This window comes from Danio aesculapii, chromosome 5, assembly GCF_903798145.1.
Source record: "Danio aesculapii chromosome 5, fDanAes4.1, whole genome shotgun sequence".
Lineage (NCBI taxonomy): Eukaryota > Metazoa > Chordata > Actinopteri > Cypriniformes > Danionidae > Danio > Danio aesculapii.
Genome location: NC_079439.1, coordinates 58557608 through 58575486, shown reverse-complemented (window position 1 = coordinate 58575486; position 17879 = coordinate 58557608). Strand labels below are relative to the sequence as shown.

Here is a 17879-nt window from a genome sequence, read left to right as displayed (position 1 = left end):
AACAGCACAGTGACAGACATGAAGGACGCAGATCTCGTGTAACGTTTGTGAGAAATACTACAGTAAGAACCTTCCCGATGACTATTTGATGTATTTGTTGTGGAGTTAATTAAAGCCTTTCTGCAATGATGAATCACACACAATGTCGTTACAAAGTTCTCACACACAGCGTGCAGCTAACTACAAAATAAACCTGATTGAAGCATCTTCTTTCATAATTGTATTGACATGGAGCTGTGGTGATAAATTACGTAGCAAATTTTATTGTCTTTAACACACATGCACTGTTTATAAACGTTTTAAACTTGTAAAACTCATTCTTGGTCACAGTTTTTATTGATGATCACAGAGAGCTGAACAGATCTTTTAATCCCAGTTGCTTTGCGCACGTCCTGTCTTGTTGATATGATTATACATGTTACTACAGAGACACGTTAAAATGCGGCTGTCGGTTGTTTGATAGGTGGGTGGGGAAAACTGCACTACTACGTCACGTTGCGGTGGGCCTCAAAATGGGAGGGATTTGGATCCTATTTTAACTATGGGAAATTAAAAAAAATACTTATTGTCGTTAAATCACCCCAATATGATTGTGGACACACTATACCTACAATACACACAATTCTGTCCAAACAGCTTACAAAAGAGGATTTTCATCATAGGTGCCCTCTAATTCTTGTGTAGTAAAAACATACATTTTTTTTGTGTGGTCTTAAAAGGAATATAAACATGTCTGATAATCTAAAGTCTTATTTTACTTTAGATGAATTGTCATTCTGTGCCTAAAAATGCTGTAAATGACCATTTGTTTGCCATTTTTATTTTAAATTTGGAAGAATTATCATTAATAGTTTGCAAAATAAAAGAAAATTGATGTTTACTCAAGCACAATGTAAATTTAGAGAAACCTGAAACTTTTAAGTTGTCTAATTTTACAAACACACACACCAGCCATTTTTTTTGCATCCACCTTTTCTGAAGCTGAACTAAAAACATCTGAGCTATTTTAACCCTTATTTAAGCTTAAATGTGAAAAATATTTTGTTTTAAGTCTATAATTGTTATACACCCCATTTTTTTCTGAGCTCATATTAACGGAGACATGCAACAATAGATTTAATGCTTAACTTTAACCTTCGTGCAATCAGGATCATTTAAAATGGCAGCATTAAAAGAAAACATTCAATTCTTTTGAGGATTTTGACAAATTATCTCTAATTGGCTGTGTTTCATCTAAGCGCACAATAATCCCAGCTTTCACCAAAACACGAAATCGCTGAAAGAACCTAGCAGTGTTAATTGTTGATTAGTCACTAATGGACCACATTCCTTTAATGCATCATACATTATTAATCTCTCCACCCTGCAATACCACTCTGTAAATACTGTTAATTACAAGTTCGTAGTCTGATTCACAACAAAAAAAGGCTGCTTTCGTAGTACGTCATGCTCTCAACTTGCCCGTCCAGGTTTTGGCAAATAAAATATGTGTTTTTAGCATTAATACTATTCACAAAAGCCTCAAACAAAGAGTGAACATTAGAGAAAAAATGGCAATGACTTCAACCTAGAAGCAGCAGTGCTTCAAGTCTAAGCAGGTCTGGTTAAGCTGGTTTTTACCTCCAACAAACACAATTTAGGTTTATTAGATAGCAAACACTCTTTATTTGTCTCTAAAGTTGCAGAACACCCAAGTCCACTGTGTTTTAAAAAAGCTGTATTTTAATAAATGTCTGTTTTTTATATATTAATCAACAATATTTAATTCTCTACCCTTAAGATATCAAGAATTCGGGCAGCTTTTTTTCATTATATGTCATAACTTCAACCTACACTATAACCAATGGGGCTTCAAGTCTAAGCAGGTCTGGTTGAGCTGGTTTTACCTCGGACAAACACAATTCATGTTTATTTGATGGTAAACACTCGCTAAAGTTGCAGAACGCCCAAGTCCACGTTGTTTTAAAAAGCTGTATTTTATTAATTGTCTGATTTTTAGTATTGAGCTGCCCGGATTAATGATATGTCATGACTTTAACCTATAACCAATAGTGCTTCAAGTCTAAGAAGGTCTGGTTAGGCTGGTTTTACCTCAGACAAACACAATTTAGCTTTATTTGATAGCAAATATTCGCTAAATTTGCAGAACACCCAAGTTCACGTTGCTTTACTATGGCTGTATTTTATTTAGTGTCTGATTTTTGGTATTTATCAATGGAATTTAATGAAAAATTTTATGAAAATATGCTGCCTGAATTATTGCTATGTCATGACTTCAACCCATAAGCAACAGTGCTTCAAGTCTAAGCAGGTCTGGTTAAGCTGGTTTTTAACTCAGACAAACACAATTTATGTTTATTTGATGGCAAACACTCATTGAAGTTGCAGAACACCCAAGTCCACATTGTTTTAAAACAGCTGTATTTTATTAAATATCATATTTTGGTTTTAATCACCAGAATTTAATTCTCTACTCTTAAGATATTATGGAAAAAAGCTGTCAGAATTCTTGATATGTCATGACTTCAACCAATAACCAATGGTGCTTCAAGTCTAAGAAGGTCCGGTTAGGCTGGTTTTACCTCAGACAAACACAATTTCTGTTTATTAGATGATAAGCACTTGCTAAAGTTGCAGAACACACAAGTTCACGTTGTTTTTAAAAGCTGTCTTTTATTAAATGTCTGATTTTTGGTATTAAGCTGCCCGAATTATTGATATATCATGACTTCAACTTATAACCAACAGAGCTTCAAGTCTAAGCAGGTCTGGTTAGGCTGGTTTTACCTCAGACAAACACAATTTATGTTTATTTGATGATAAACACTCGCTAAAGTTGCAGAACACTCAAGTCCACGTTGTTTTTAAATAGCTGTATTTTATTAAATGTCTCATTTTTGGTTTTAATCAACAACATTTAATTCTATACCCTTAAGATATTATGAAAAAAGCTTCCTGAATTGTTGATGTTAATAAGTTCCACACCTTTAGTTTGGATGTCAAGTCAACTGGCGTCATGTGCACTGTTTGATGGGAATGAAGTCACCGCATTTGGAGGCTTTGTTGACTTTAACATTAGTCATTGGAGCAGCCTTTCTCTCTGGCTTTGCTTTATTTTCCATTCAAGTGTCAGAAATGTTGGTCACGTGTTGTTGATTTACCTTGGTGTTCCAATTGTGGCATTGAAAACGTGTTCTACATGAGTCGTTTTAATATGTGATTCAGGCATTTTTCGCTGCTTACAAAGTTGCTGTAGTCAGTCTTTGAAATTTCGAAGCATTTCTTTTGCCCAAAGCACCTCCTAGTTTCTATCTGGGCTTCATACACACCTTCATGAGAAGCTTTTCCCCCTCCCTTCAGCTGCTTTTTATAGGAGTTGATCAGTTTCTGCCTGGGTTATTGCTGATTGACACTGGCCCAGGGTTGATTTCTGCTGTGGATTTTATTCAGTGGAAACTCTCAGCATCATCACTGTTACACGATGAACACACACACTGCGATCCGTTTGGTGTCGTTGTTGTCTATCTGGATGTTGGCTGCACAGGGTAAGTGTGCTTTAATTTTCAATGCTCTTTTTTTGTGTTGCTTCTATTTTGTGTTATGTAGTAATGCACTTGATTTATTGTTTAGGTGTTTTGTTTGACTTTTCCTTTAGGTTTTGAGAGGGCTAATATCTGTAATAACACATTAAAGATGGTGAAGTGCGCACAAATCTTGTTTAAAGTTGGATTTTCTTAGTATTCACAAAATGTTCACAGCTCAGTTTGTTATTGACAAAAGCAAACTTTGTTTAGCAATTATTTTGAACAAACAACCATGTACAGTTTGTAAAATTCAATTGAACATGTTAATCACACTCAGTAAATGACATTTATTCAAACTACTTATTTAAAATGAGCTGAAACAATGCAATTCTTGAGGTTTTTTGAGGACAACTTAATTGTTTTATGTTCAATCCACTTACATTTGTAAAATCTATTAACTTAATTCCTTTTATAATGTCCCTGCATGTCTGGAAAAACTTATTTCTAATTCTTTAAAAAATTATATACCAAGTGTTATTAAACAGTGTGTGTTTTTTCCAACGCATTTTTTGAAAATATATTTTTTCTAACTAATTTCTTTTGTCTTTGACATGGTCACAGTCCGTAATAAAGACTTAAAAATAAGTTAATTAGGTTAATTAGGCAAGGCATTGGACAACAGTGATTGCCAACCAATAAAAATGAAAAAAAAAAAACTTTCTCATGGGGGCTAATAATATTGACCTTAAAAATTTTAAATCGGCTTTTATTCATACCAAACTAAAAGAAATAAAACTTTACCCATAAGCATAAATATTATAGGAAATACTGTGAAAATATCTTCTATTAAACATCACTTGGAAAATAAAAATGTAGCTAACAATAAAAAAAGAGATTGCTAATCATTTTTTACTTTAATTGTGTATATATTCAGCTAATGTTATTTATTAATATAATTCTTAAGATTTTTAAGTTTTACAAATCAATTGTCATATTATTTACATTTTAAATACTTATATATATTTTTTGTTTATATTTTTCATTTTATGGGGCGGTTGAATACTTGATTCCTATTGGCTAATGAACATATGCATAATTATTTTCAGTAAAATAACATTTAAAGTAGTTGCAGCCAGATCCTGACTGCATTACAATTCTACACTGAAGACAAATATTCAAAGATTATTCTTTGGATTTACAATTTTTTTTTAAGTTACGTGGTTGTGAACGATTTATTTGGGCTGAATTTAAACAAACAAATTAAGTTGAACATTTCTGCTATTTAATCAGTTTGTTTAAATTCAACCCATGTAAATTGTTAGCAACAGTTTTGCAGACATCATTTTTTGAGTTCATATCACTACACTGTAATACCCAATAAGTTAAGGTAACTCAAACCATTTGAGCCAACTGATTGCAACAAACTATTAAAGTTCAAAAACTAATCCTAATGAGTACTGTGAATTTAATCTATTTGAGTAAAAGAAGCAATTTGAGCACAGTAAAACTCAAATGTAGAGAACTCAAACCAACTGAGTACTGTAAAACTTAATAATTTAAGACAACTCAAAGCGTTTGATGAAAACCGATTTCTACAAACCGTTTGAGTTTAAAAAAAACCTAATCTGTATGAATACTGTGAACTTGCTCCATTCAAGTTGAAGTAATGAGGTATTTAATTAACTCAATACTTTCAACACTGAGTTCAAAACTCTTTTCAAATGAGTAGAATTACCTTTCAGTCAATTTTGAGTTCACTACACTCATTTCCTTTAATAAAGTTGACTGTTGGGTTTCACAGTGTACACTGAATTAATTATTTCAGTTATTTCACAACCTACAACGTTCAAAATCACATCAAAACCAAACAAAAGACTTTGAAAACGATGCGTGAAAAACAACTAATCCAACACACAAGAGTAGTTTGAGCACAAAAGCCATACATCTCTTGAAATACAACATTTGAACAATAACTTTAGGTGTGGTAACGGTAATATAAGCACTGCAAAAATGCTGGATCTACACAGTCGATTATTTGTGTTGGAACAACATGAAGGAATTAGGTTAACAGGTTTTTACAAATTTAAGTGGATTGAAAATGAAACAATTAAGTTGTCCCACCAAAAAACTCAAGGATTATGTGGTTTCAGCTTATTTTAAATAAGGTGAAACAGCAAACCTCATTTCTTGAGTGAGCGGAATGATTGACTTTGTTTTTTTTAATTATTAGGAATGAACACTTTAGGTATTAATGCCACTCTGTATGTAATTTTAAGGAATAACTGACGACGGTCTGTTGAATTGTCAGGGATAATGCACATCCAGCCGGTTGTTATTGTAGAGTAAATGCAGACAGTTTTTTTAGCAGCCAAAAACAAAGTGGAGCACTGACTTGATAGATTTATACAACACAATCTCACGGCAATTCGTAACTTTTTGATTTAGTGGCTAATTCGTATGAATTCGTACGATCTAATTCGTACAGTTTAGTACGATTTGCTCATCCGCCAATGACGGTTGGGTTTAGGGGTGGGGTTAGGTGTCACGCCTCCTTTTTAAAATCGTACAATTTCGTACGACTGAACTTGTACGAATTCGTACGAATTAGCCACTAAATTAGAGAGATTTTGAGAATTAGAGAGAATTAGAGAGAATTTGATCTCTTGTGAGATCAGGCTGATTTATACTAAGAAAATGGATGTACATTATCTCGCTTTATTACATGACTGATTGCCACAAAATTAAACAATTAGACACATTATTGATCCAAATTGTAATATTGTACTAGCTCTTTAAATAAACTTAATGATTGCAGCATGAAAACAAACAGCTGGATACAGCTTTACTATTATCATTTTTATATATTTATTTCAGTCGCAAGATGGCATCAGACAGTTAAGCATCACTGACTTTAAAAGACTTACACGTCATGTTGAAACAAGTTTTAAAATCTGATTTATCAAGTTTTTAATCTGTTATATAGAAACTCTTGAGAATTACACTAGAGAAGGCAAGACTAAGCCTGTATGTTGGATTTTTGGCCAGTTTCCCACCAATACTACACCTGTACCACTGTAATTACAGTGTTTGGGGTTGCATAATCCTTTCTTCCTATGACAGGTGCAAGTAAATCTCTGACAGACTTCAATGAGGATCACGGTTGGATCAATGATGTCACTTGACAAATTTTGTTTGTATGTTTTCAGGTCAGATATTCCAGCCTCTGCTCGCACCTGCTAATTTCCTAGGCCAAATCACTAGCAATACAGTGATCCTGCAGCAGCCGTACTGTGTTTTTACTCAGACGTGTCCTGGCTGTGAGATATGGCTGGTGGCTGCACTTAGCTCAGGTAAAACGTTTCAGAAATAAAAAGAAGCTAACTGTTTGGGATAGCTGTCTATTTGGGATAGAGGTGTCAGGGCTCAATTTAAATATTTTATATGTTTTATTTATTTGTATTTTATTGTATATGTATTTTATTTATCTTTCATATTTTTTTTTGTTATTTTAACAATATGCTAACCATGTTAGAAACCAACCACTAAATATGTTAGAGACATGCTATATCATGCTAACAATTTTAGCAAGAAACAAGCCAACAACAAATAATTCATTCTAAAATTACAGCAAACATTCTAGAAACATGCTAGCAAAGTGCCAATTCATCCAAATGATGTTAACTATGCTAGATATTGCTAAGAGCGTAATTTATGCTAACAACACTGTAATCATGTTAGAAGCATGTTTAATTTAAAACATGCTAGAAATTTGCTAGTAACATGTTAAACATTCTAGAAAGTAGAAGGTAGTTTTTGTTAGCCAATTGGTTAAAGTTAAAAACATTGACAAAATGCCATGTGGTAAAATATGCTAAATGGTATACATGATAAATCATGCTATCAATATGCCAACTGTGTTAAAAACATACCATCAAATAAATATGCTAATTAATGCTAACAGTTTTAGCAAGAAACATACCAACAACAAATATTTCATGCTAACATTGTCAACATTCTAGAAACACGCTAGTAATGTGCCAATTCAACAAAATGATGTTAGCTGTGCTAATATTGCTAAAAGTGTAATTAATGCTAACAACACTGTTATGATGTTTGAAGCATGTTTAATGTGGTAAAACATGCTAGAAATTTGCTAACAAGTTAAACTTTCCAAAAAGTAGACTGTAGTTCTTAGCCAATTGGTAAACATTAAAAACTTTGACAACATGCCATGTGACAAAATATGCTAAAAACATGCTAATTCGTGCTAACAATTTTAGGAATAAACATACCAACAGCAAATAATTTGTTAACATTATGGCAAACATTCTGCAAATATGCTAGCAATGTGCCAATTCATCCAAACAATGATAACCATGTTAGACATTGCTAACAGCATAATTTATGCTAACAGCACAGTAATCATGTTAAAAACATGTATAATGTGGTAAAGCATGCTAGAATTTTGCTAGGAAACTGTTGAACATTCTTGAAAGGTAGTTCATATTAGCCAATGTTAGTAAGAAATTAACTTTGACAAATCATGTGGTCAAATTTGTTAAATCTTAAACATGCTTTGATTTAAAACATGCTAGAAATTTGCTATTAACATGTTAAACATTCTAGAAAGTAGAAGGTAGTTTTTGTTAGCCAATTGGTAAATGTTAAAAACATGCCATGTGATAAAATTTGTTAAATGTTAAACATGCTAAATCATGATATCCATATGCTTACCATGTTGGAAACATGCCACCAAATATGCTTATTAACTTATTATTAATGCTTATTATAAACATATTAACTCATGCTAACAATTTTAGCAAGAAACATAAATAACTCATGCTAACATTGTCAAACTTTCTAGAAACATGTTAGCAACATGCCAATTCTTCCAATGTTAACTATGCTAGACACTGCTAACAGCATAATTAATGCTAACAACACTGTAATCATGATAGAAACATGTTTAATGTGGTAAAACATGCTAGAAATTGGCTAGCAACGTTAAACATTCTAAAAAGTAGAAGGTAGTTCTTGTTAGCCAATTGGTAAACGTTTAACTTTGATAACATGCCATGTGGTAAAATCTGCTAAATGCTAAATCATGCTATCAAAATGTTAAACCATACGAGAACAATGTTGGCAACATGCTAATTGACTTTCTCTTACATATGACGGTAATCTCCAACTCCTGCAGCTTTTCAAAAAAGGTTATCTAGATTTACGTTTTATTTGCAGCCGAGATTTCACTGCCAGCATTTTCATGCGAATTGTATAATTTTATCAGACATAAACGCTTATATATAAATGTTTACATCTGTTTACATTGATCACCTCTTTCATCTTTAGGAACAGGCAACTTCAATGCTCTAGTGAACATCTCATCTCCCATCAGCCTCAGTCTGTCACCATACCCAACAGCTTTTCTCCCATCATCAGCACAGTTCTTTCTGACCAGAGTTGGTCCTCTGGCAAACTTCCCCTGTAATACAGCCCCTACTTTTCCCTACTTCACAGTCGGAGCTGATGGCATTTGTACAGGCATCAACTGTAATGGAGTATTACCTGTTGGATCCATTGTTAGGTAAAGCGCTACGATGTCAAACTTTGTTTTAGATTGATTTCTGGCATTCTAAAAAAACCCAAAAGTTGATCTAACACATTAATTTATTCAATTATGAGTTAATATAAATCACACTGCATACATTTAATTGGTCACAAATATAATACTCACTGAATGATATGGCAGTTATATGCACCTGAAATTGAAGATATATGAGATTTTTAGATAAGTTGCAAGCAATATTTCATGAGCAACAAATACATTATTCCATGAGAACCACAATAGAATCGTTATGCGTCTCCAATCAGCACACAGCAGTGCTTCCTTTCTGAATAAATCTATTATGTACATTTGGTAAATGTATTACATTTATTATATACATTTGAACTAATCAGATAAACCAATGATTTAATTCTAATGATTTAATTCCCTTCTTAAATTCCTTATTCCTTAAAAAGGGAATTTAATTCCCTTCTTTGGGAGCCATTTAGTTCATTCCTGAATGAATCCATAGTTTGAATGAATAAATAAGTGCATAGTGCGAAGCAAAGCCACTCTCCTGCTACATCATGACCAAGAGAGACAGATTTTACAAATATGTGCTTATCTTTAATATGGCAATGCATCCATATCCAAAAAGTAAAAACTTTTATGTGGGAACTTTTGTAAAAAAAGATGGTCTGATATCAGTTTGCTAATGCAGCTAAGACACCTAATTACAGACACCTACTGGCAGTTTTAGGTATATTAATACATTTAAAAAAACACATGTACATATTATTCAATTAAAACAATATAGGGATTTTTCACACAAAAAATGTAAAATCGGGCATTCCCTACTTCATAAAAATATCTATTAATTAATTTTCCTTTTATTTACGGTTGTGATTTGCATTATTGGATGTTGATTTCTGCTCTGTCGACTTTTGATGTTGAAAATTCAACTTTACAGTTTAACAAAGTGACTTTTATTGACATTTTAGTTTAAAAAAATATGTATGAATGTATGAGTAATATATAAATATTATATAGAGAAATAAGTTTGTAAAATAAGTCTTTTTTTTTTTTTACTATAATTTACATTAGCAACCCAGACAATATATCTCTTGAATGAATGAATGAATGAATGAATGAATGAATGATTGAAGAATGCTGAGTTGCCCTGCGGCAAAGTATGTAACTGGCCTTTTCCCGCCACTGATGTTGGCGATGGCACTTGGGTCGTTGTTTGATGATGGCGATCGAAGCTTGTGAGTGTTGAACGCTATTTTAAGGCAGCGTATTGCCTGTAGGAGGTTCCACTACACACCATACAATATATCCAAATTCTTCTCAGGAAGTCAGTGTATATTATCCGGCTGAGGTTCTTCGCTGATTCGTGAAATATGAATGTGCAAGACCAAAGTGCCAAAATATGAAGTGTTTTTGTATGAAAGAAGAAAATTAAGTACAATGTGCCATTCCAGTCTTACCTACTGTAACTAATACTTCAATCACAGTTGAATCAAGCTGTCGTTGTTTTCCGGTAAGAACAGCATTTGCTTTATTTCGTAGTATTCCTTCCACTTTAAAATATGTAATAAAGGCTTTTGTTGTGCTCTTTGCCTAAATGATACTTGTCGTTCTATAAAATGCCTATAATGCATCTTTATACCAACACCACCACCATTTTACAAAAAAACTGATATTTCATACCTAAAACCATCAGGCATTCTATACATTTCCTTGGCATTCTATACAATACCGGGATTTCACACATTGCCGGTAACATATATAATTTGTCTCATATATATATATATATATATATATATATATATATATATATATATATATATATATATATATATATATATATATATATATATATATAAAAATATCTAAATTTAAATAAACATTTTCTCAAATATATACATGCTTGTACGTATTTATATACAGTTGAAGTCATAATTAATAGTCCTCCTTTGAATTTTTCTTTTTTTTTAATATTTCCCAAATAATGTTTAACAGAGCAAGGAAATTTTCACAGTATGTCTGATATATTTTTTCTCCTGGAGAAAGTCTTCTTTGTTTTATATCAGCTAGAATAAAAGCAGTTTTTAATTTTTTAAACATCATTTTAAGAACAAAATTATTAGCCCCTTTAAGCTATATATATTTTTTCAGTAGTCTACAGAAAAAACCATCATTATAAAATAACTTGCCTAGTTACTCTAACCTGACTAGTTAACCTAATTAACCTAGTTAAGCTTTTAAATGTCACTTTAAGCTGTATAGAAATGTCTTGAAAAATATCTAGTCAAATATTATTTACTGTCATCATGGCAAAGATCAAATAAATCAGTTATTAGAAATGAGTTATTAAAACTATTATGGTTAGAAGTGTGTTGAGAATTTTTTTTTTCTCTCCATTAAACAGAAATTGGGGGAAAAAATAATAAACGGGCTAATAATTCAGGGGGGCTAATAATTCTGACTTCAACTGTATACATAATAAATATACACAATAAACACACACACACACACACACACACACACACACACACACACACACATTGTCAAAACAAATTTTGGATGCGATTAATCACAATTAATCTTTGCCCAGAACTGGATTTAATTATTCGTTGAACGGCTACATTAGCTCAGCTGTTAAAAATAAATTGTTTTTTTTATTATGTGTAGTCAAGATTAAACTATATTAACACATCCACCCTTAAGGTACTGTCAGGGTAGTGACATTTCTGCAAAAATTAAAAGCTATATACTTTGAAGTTTTTCTCTCTTTTTTTTATACAGTACTTTGTTGATAAAGCGAGTGAAGTCTTCAACATTTACTTTTAGCATCTCGCTATATTTAATGTAACCATTTTCCCCTTACAGTTTCAGGTATCTTCTTATCGATCCCAACAACAATACTCTTGTTAATATGACCAACTGGGGTGGCCCCTTTAATCTAACCACACGTAAGAATATATAATATCAAATCAGTTGAATTAGTGTTCATACTCCTGTACACATTTGACTTATTCTCTCTAATAATTTGTTCTAACAGTACTAAGCTATCAAACCATTAATGACGGTCTCAGTGCCAGATCTGGAGCCATGGTGGTCATCACTACACTCTTGTGTGTGGCGGTGGCTCTGCTCTTGCTGGTTTTCTTCATCATGCTGTGTGTATCCTGGTGAGTAAAACAACGTCTGCTTCACTTCAATCACACTTTAAAAGGATATACCATCATATATAATTTCTGACATGTCTAAATAGTTTTCGATGCCATTGTATTGTTGTTGTTTTCAGGCAATTTGCATATAAAATATATTTCTTTACAGTTAGGGGTGTAGTGACACAATTCATGGTTGGTTTTGATGATGATCTTTACAATTATGATACTTTTTACACTACCATTGGCAGCCATATCAGTATCAGGGTATAAATTCTCATTTTTAATGCTATTTTTTATTAAATATAAATTATCGGGCAATAATATAAGGATTATTTCTGCTGGTTTGTGTCAGAAATGTAGGAGTTTTACTGCGAAAAAAAAAAAAGAGGATTTCAGAATTGTGAAGCGGTTTTGTTGTTTTCTGCAGTCGAGGTTTTAAAATAAAAGCTGTCTAATGTTTTTCTTTGCATTTTGCTTTTGAGATGGGCCTTAGAATAATTCCTTTCCAATTTTTCTATTTATTGGCCTAAGTATCTGTTATCAGCATCCCAATATATATTTATTGAATTTCGGCCAGAATTTCGATATTGGTACACTGTAAAAAAAATCTTGCTGTCTTAAATTTTTTAGTTGAATCAAATGAACTTTTCTAGTCTTCTCAACTTGGATCAATCTAACTGACTAAAACCATGAAGGTAAACGTTGAATAACTTTAACTAAGAATAGTTGAAACCTGACTAACTTATTAAAATAGCTTAAAGAGACATAGTAATATTTGTTGTCTTGACGTTTTGTCATTACATTTTTTATAGTGTATATCTCTAATTGTTATTGTTTTTTATTATTATTATTATTATTTATTATTATTAGTTTTAGTAGTAGTATTGTCTGACAAACTTTATTTCATCCAGATTTAATCAAGCATTAATTACTTTACTCCAAATAAAATGTTGGATTATGCAGTAGACATTATCAACTCAGACTTTTCTATGGTAAGTATCCAGCATGTCTATAGTTTTAAGAATTATTTCTAATATTTCAGATATATTTTTTTATATTTGTGGCTCACACATAGATGAATCTCTACTTTAATAAAGCCAGAATAAATGTGAAATATTAAGATTTTAATCTGAAAAATTGTTTTAACTCATGATTTATAATTTAAAAAGTTCTAAAATTAAATTAATTAGATTAAAATGTTTAATCTGGCCAATGTGGTGTCACCAAAATAGAAAAAATATTATACACTTAAGTCAAAATACAAAATTATGTATTTAAAATGGCAATAAAAATGTATGACCATATTGGTTTATGATATTCTAATTTCAAACTTTTCTATGGTATATAGCCAATATGTCTGTACTTTTAAAAATTATTTAAAAGATTTCAGATATATTATAAATATTAGTGGCCGTAAATAAATTAATCTCTAATAAAGCCACAATAAAATTAAAATACTAAGATTTTATTTATTATTATTATTATTATTATTATTATTATTATTATTATTATTATTATTATTATTAGTATTATTATTATTATTAGTATTATTATTATTATTAGTAGTATTATTATTAATATTATACATTATTAAAAAAAAGTTCTGTTCATTGAAAATGTTTCATTTGGGCATTTTGGTGACACCAGAATTGAAAAAAATAAATTTCTTAAGTAAAAATACAGAATTATGTATTTAAAATGGAAATAAAAATGTATGACCATATTGGTTGTATGTCATTACTATAAAATATGCTAAATAATCTAGTCTAAACTTTCATTTTGAACATCTTGTTACTATATATATTGTAGAATATTTGTAATGTGATTAATTGTGATGATATTTTGCTACACCCTTATTCCTGATGTTTAGTAAACGTCTTAAAACATTTAATTATCCTGTTTGTAATAAATAATTGCCTCCAATGTTCACCCAAAAATGAAAAATGTCATCTTTTACTCCACTTTGGGCTTCATTCTTCTGTTGAGCACAAAAGAAGATATTTCGAAGAATGTTGGCTGTTTGTTTTGTTGAACAGAATAAAGGAGTTTATTCATGAATATTTACTACCACTCGATTGCAAGTAAATGAGGAAAGTTTCATTTTTGGGTGAACTATCTTTCATAAATCCAATTGATTTTCCTAACACACTATTGAATGTCGTCCATCCAGCTGTGGCAAGAAAGACGGTAAGACTGTGACAGTCATGAGCTCCATCCGCATGCCCCGTTACGACACCCACAACCTGAAGGAGCGTGTGCACCCCTACGACAATCAGGCCTACGAGTCAGACGCCAAAAACTACTCCACATCCCAAACTCTGCCCAAGTCTCCAGTACGAAAGTAGTGAGTTCCACAAAAATACCATCAAACTAGTGGAAGCTGAATTACTGTGCAGTATTTTCTCTTTTAAGGCAAAAAGGAGAAAAACATTTAAGATTATTTGCTTTGCTAGCCTATATGTTACATTTGCTTTGTGTGTCTCAAACCAGAATAGTTGCTAAATGTGTGATTTTTAGCTATTTTCTTTGAGGTTTGTGATCTTAACAGATAAACGCACTCATGCAAATTCACTAGATGGCGCTGTTTAGTAAGTAATGAATACGGGTCAGGCTTTACAATAAGGTTTCATTAGTTAACTAACATGAATTAATAATGAACAGCATATATTAATCATAGTTTAACATTAAGTTATGCTTTATTAAAAACTAAATTCTTGATTGTTAACATTAGTTTATCCACTATGAATACCGACAATACACTTTAGTTTAGGTCACAATTCATTCCATTAACCACTGGCTTATTTCCTGCCTATTATTAAGATATTTACATGTTCATAAGTGGTTTGAAAGTATGATCTTATTTTGCATCCCTAATCCTACCCACAACCTAAACCCAACTTCTAACTTACTAACCATTAACAAACAGCTAAGTTTATTAAGCTAGTAGTGTTAGTTAATGGTTTGTTAACACCGTGAATTGTGACCTAAATTGAAGTGTTAAGCAAACAACAAAACAGAAATGTGCGCACATCTAAAAATCTCGAAGGCAGGTGTTAGATAAAAAATAAACACAGTAGCAAAAGAAAATCAGCACACTGCCACTTTAGCTCTCAAAAGTCCTTTAATATCACTCACAACGTTTCGACCTAAATGGTCTTCATCTGGTAAAAAAAAAACTGATGTCGAAATGTTGTGAGTGATATTAAAGGACTTTTGGGAGCTAAAGTGGCAGTGTGCCGATTTTCTTTTGATCTTTTACTAAATTAAAATGTTACAAACAATTAGTATTGCTTTATTTTCATTAGCCAATTTTAATAAAGATGAATAAATACTATAATAAATGTATTGTTCATTGTTTTTTGTTCATCTTCGTAAATACATTAACTAATACTACCTTATTGTAAAGTGTTATCGAAATATGTGCACTGTAAAACCCAATAAGTTAAGGTAACTCAAACCATTTGAGGAAACCCATTGCAACAAACCATTTAAGTTCAAAAACGAATCCTAATGAGTACTGTGAACTTACTCCATTTGAGTAAACGAAGCAATTAGAGCACAGTAAAACCCGATAAATGAAGAGAACTCAAACCAACTGAGTACTGTAAAACCCAATGAGTTAAGGCAACTTAAACCGTTTAAGGAAACCGATTGTTAAATGACTAATCTATATGAGTACTGTGAACTTACTCCATTTAAGTTAAAGTAATGCGTTCAAAACTCTTTTCAAATGAGTAGAATTAACTTTCAGTACATTTTGAGTTAACTACAGTCATTTCATTTGATAACGTTGACTGTTGGGTTTTACAGTGTGCTGTGTGACAATCAGACTTATTTACTAATGCAGTTTTTTCTAAAAATACTTATGTAAATCAACACCAAATAAAGAGTTTTGTCCTCTAAAAGTCATTTTATATCTTTTACTATCTAAATTATGGCTGCACAATATTGGAAAAATATTAAGATATTAAAATTTTCTGCAATAAATTATCACAAGATAAAACTGTTTCACAATATAGTTTTAATAGTGCTATTTGACGGTTTTCTGGGGAGCCTAACAGTTTTCAGGTACCGACATTGAATAATCACAATGGAATAAATGCTTTTCTTAGTTTGCTTTGTTTCTAGTCTAAATATCTAAACATTCTTAGATCAAGTAAAAATATTGTTTTGTTTTCAACTTGAGAAGAAAGAAGTCAAAATAAAAATTCTTTCCTTAATACAAGCGAAATTATCTCTCAAGTGGGGTAAGTAAAATAATCTTGTTTTCACATTGAAATGTAGATATTTCGACTAGAAAAGTAAGAAAAACATTTGGACTAGATAAGTAAGAAAAAAACAATACTTTTGTTGCATAAATCTCTTATATTCCGTATAAATACAGTAATAAAATACAACTCTGTGGCTCCTGTTCAACTATAAATCAGACAGAACGTTGCATGTCCTGTGATGTGATGTATTGCGGGTGTGCACATTACGATATTGATGCTAAAACGATATATTGTGCAGCCCTAATCTAAATAATCAAATTGTATTACAAAAGAACTAAAATGATCAATACAGTACATAAAAAAACACTAAATTATGTATATTCACACAAATGTATGACAACGATTAGTTGACATACTGATCTACGCTGTAAAAAGCAACGTAGTTACTTAATCGGAGTAAACCTGTTGTAGCTTGGACTGTTAAGTTGACTTAATTTTTCTAATTATGCAGTTTATTTACTTTATCATTATTTAAAGTCACTTAATCACTTTAAAAGCAATGAGTTTACTCACTTTTTTAAAGTACAGCCAAATAATATTTTTATAGTATACTAGTAGTATTAAAAATACATTTTTGACAGCACCAATATGTTTTGTTGTATACTGTATGTGTTGTTTACAAAGTTTAACCAGCTTAATGTATGTCTATTGCAGATGATGTTTAGAATGATGACATAACTGCATGTTTAATTATAAAAACAAGGAAACTGTAGTTGCTGTCCAAAATATTTATAAAATATTTTCAAATGACCTTTAAAGTCACTCTCTAACTGATATAATTATACAAAATGCTAAAATAAAAGCTAACAGGATGATGCTCTTATAATGAAAATAATAAATACACAGCAAACACAAGTAGAGTCATTTGTCTGAATTACTATTTGTATCGATTGTACTCAGTATTGAATGTAATAAAACTGAATTTGTAATCAACATATCTTTTTTTCTGTCATTTTTGTATTATAGTTTTTTATTTTATTAATATTTTTCTTTTACATTATTGTAACTCTTTTTGGGATTTTCTTTTAAGACACATGTGGTGCTGTATATTTATTTATTTTTTGGTTTTAAGAACAGCTCTCATGCTGGAACCGATGGGTTTTAATGTTTCCTTTGCAGAGGAATAAAGAAATAGCATATTTTAGCGAATGGAATGTGACTATTATTTCATTTTAATTAACATAATCTAAATGTGCTATTCTGGTGATTTTACTTTTCTTACACTATACCTAAAATGTTGTATATACCGTATACCATATATTGTTGACAAATGATTTCATTTGAACGACTGTTACACACTGTGGTGTTACCTTTTCAAATGGCACACATTTGTACCTAAAGAGTCCATATTAACACCTTG

The 17879-nt window shown here is 31.3% G+C and overlaps 1 protein-coding gene across 1 annotated transcript; it reads left to right on the top strand.

The window, feature by feature from the left end:
• Nucleotides 1-3259: 3259 nt before the first annotated feature.
• Nucleotides 3260-17454, top strand: upk3b (uroplakin 3b). The gene is made up of 6 exons (XM_056458545.1): nt 3260-3545; nt 6731-6874; nt 8874-9108; nt 11965-12047; nt 12137-12266; nt 14419-17454. The coding sequence occupies exons 1-6, from the start codon at nt 3482-3484 to the stop codon at nt 14591-14593; spliced, it is 831 nt and encodes a 276-aa protein (XP_056314520.1). The 5' UTR covers nt 3260-3481; the 3' UTR covers nt 14594-17454.
• Nucleotides 17455-17879: the final 425 nt, after the last annotated feature.

What these genes read in the sequence shown, in the direction of transcription:
- upk3b (XM_056458545.1), top strand. Translation starts at nt 3,482, where the DNA reads ATGAACACACACACTGCGATCCGTTTGGTGTCGTTGTTGTCTATCTGG. An exon ending in CTGGATGTTGGCTGCACAGG is followed by an intron (nt 3,546 to 6,730) that starts GTAAGTGTGCTT and finishes GTATGTTTTCAG; the next exon opens with GTCAGATATTCCAGCCTCTG. An exon ending in ATCATGCTGTGTGTATCCTG is followed by an intron (nt 12,267 to 14,418) that starts GTGAGTAAAACA and finishes TCGTCCATCCAG; the next exon opens with CTGTGGCAAGAAAGACGGTA.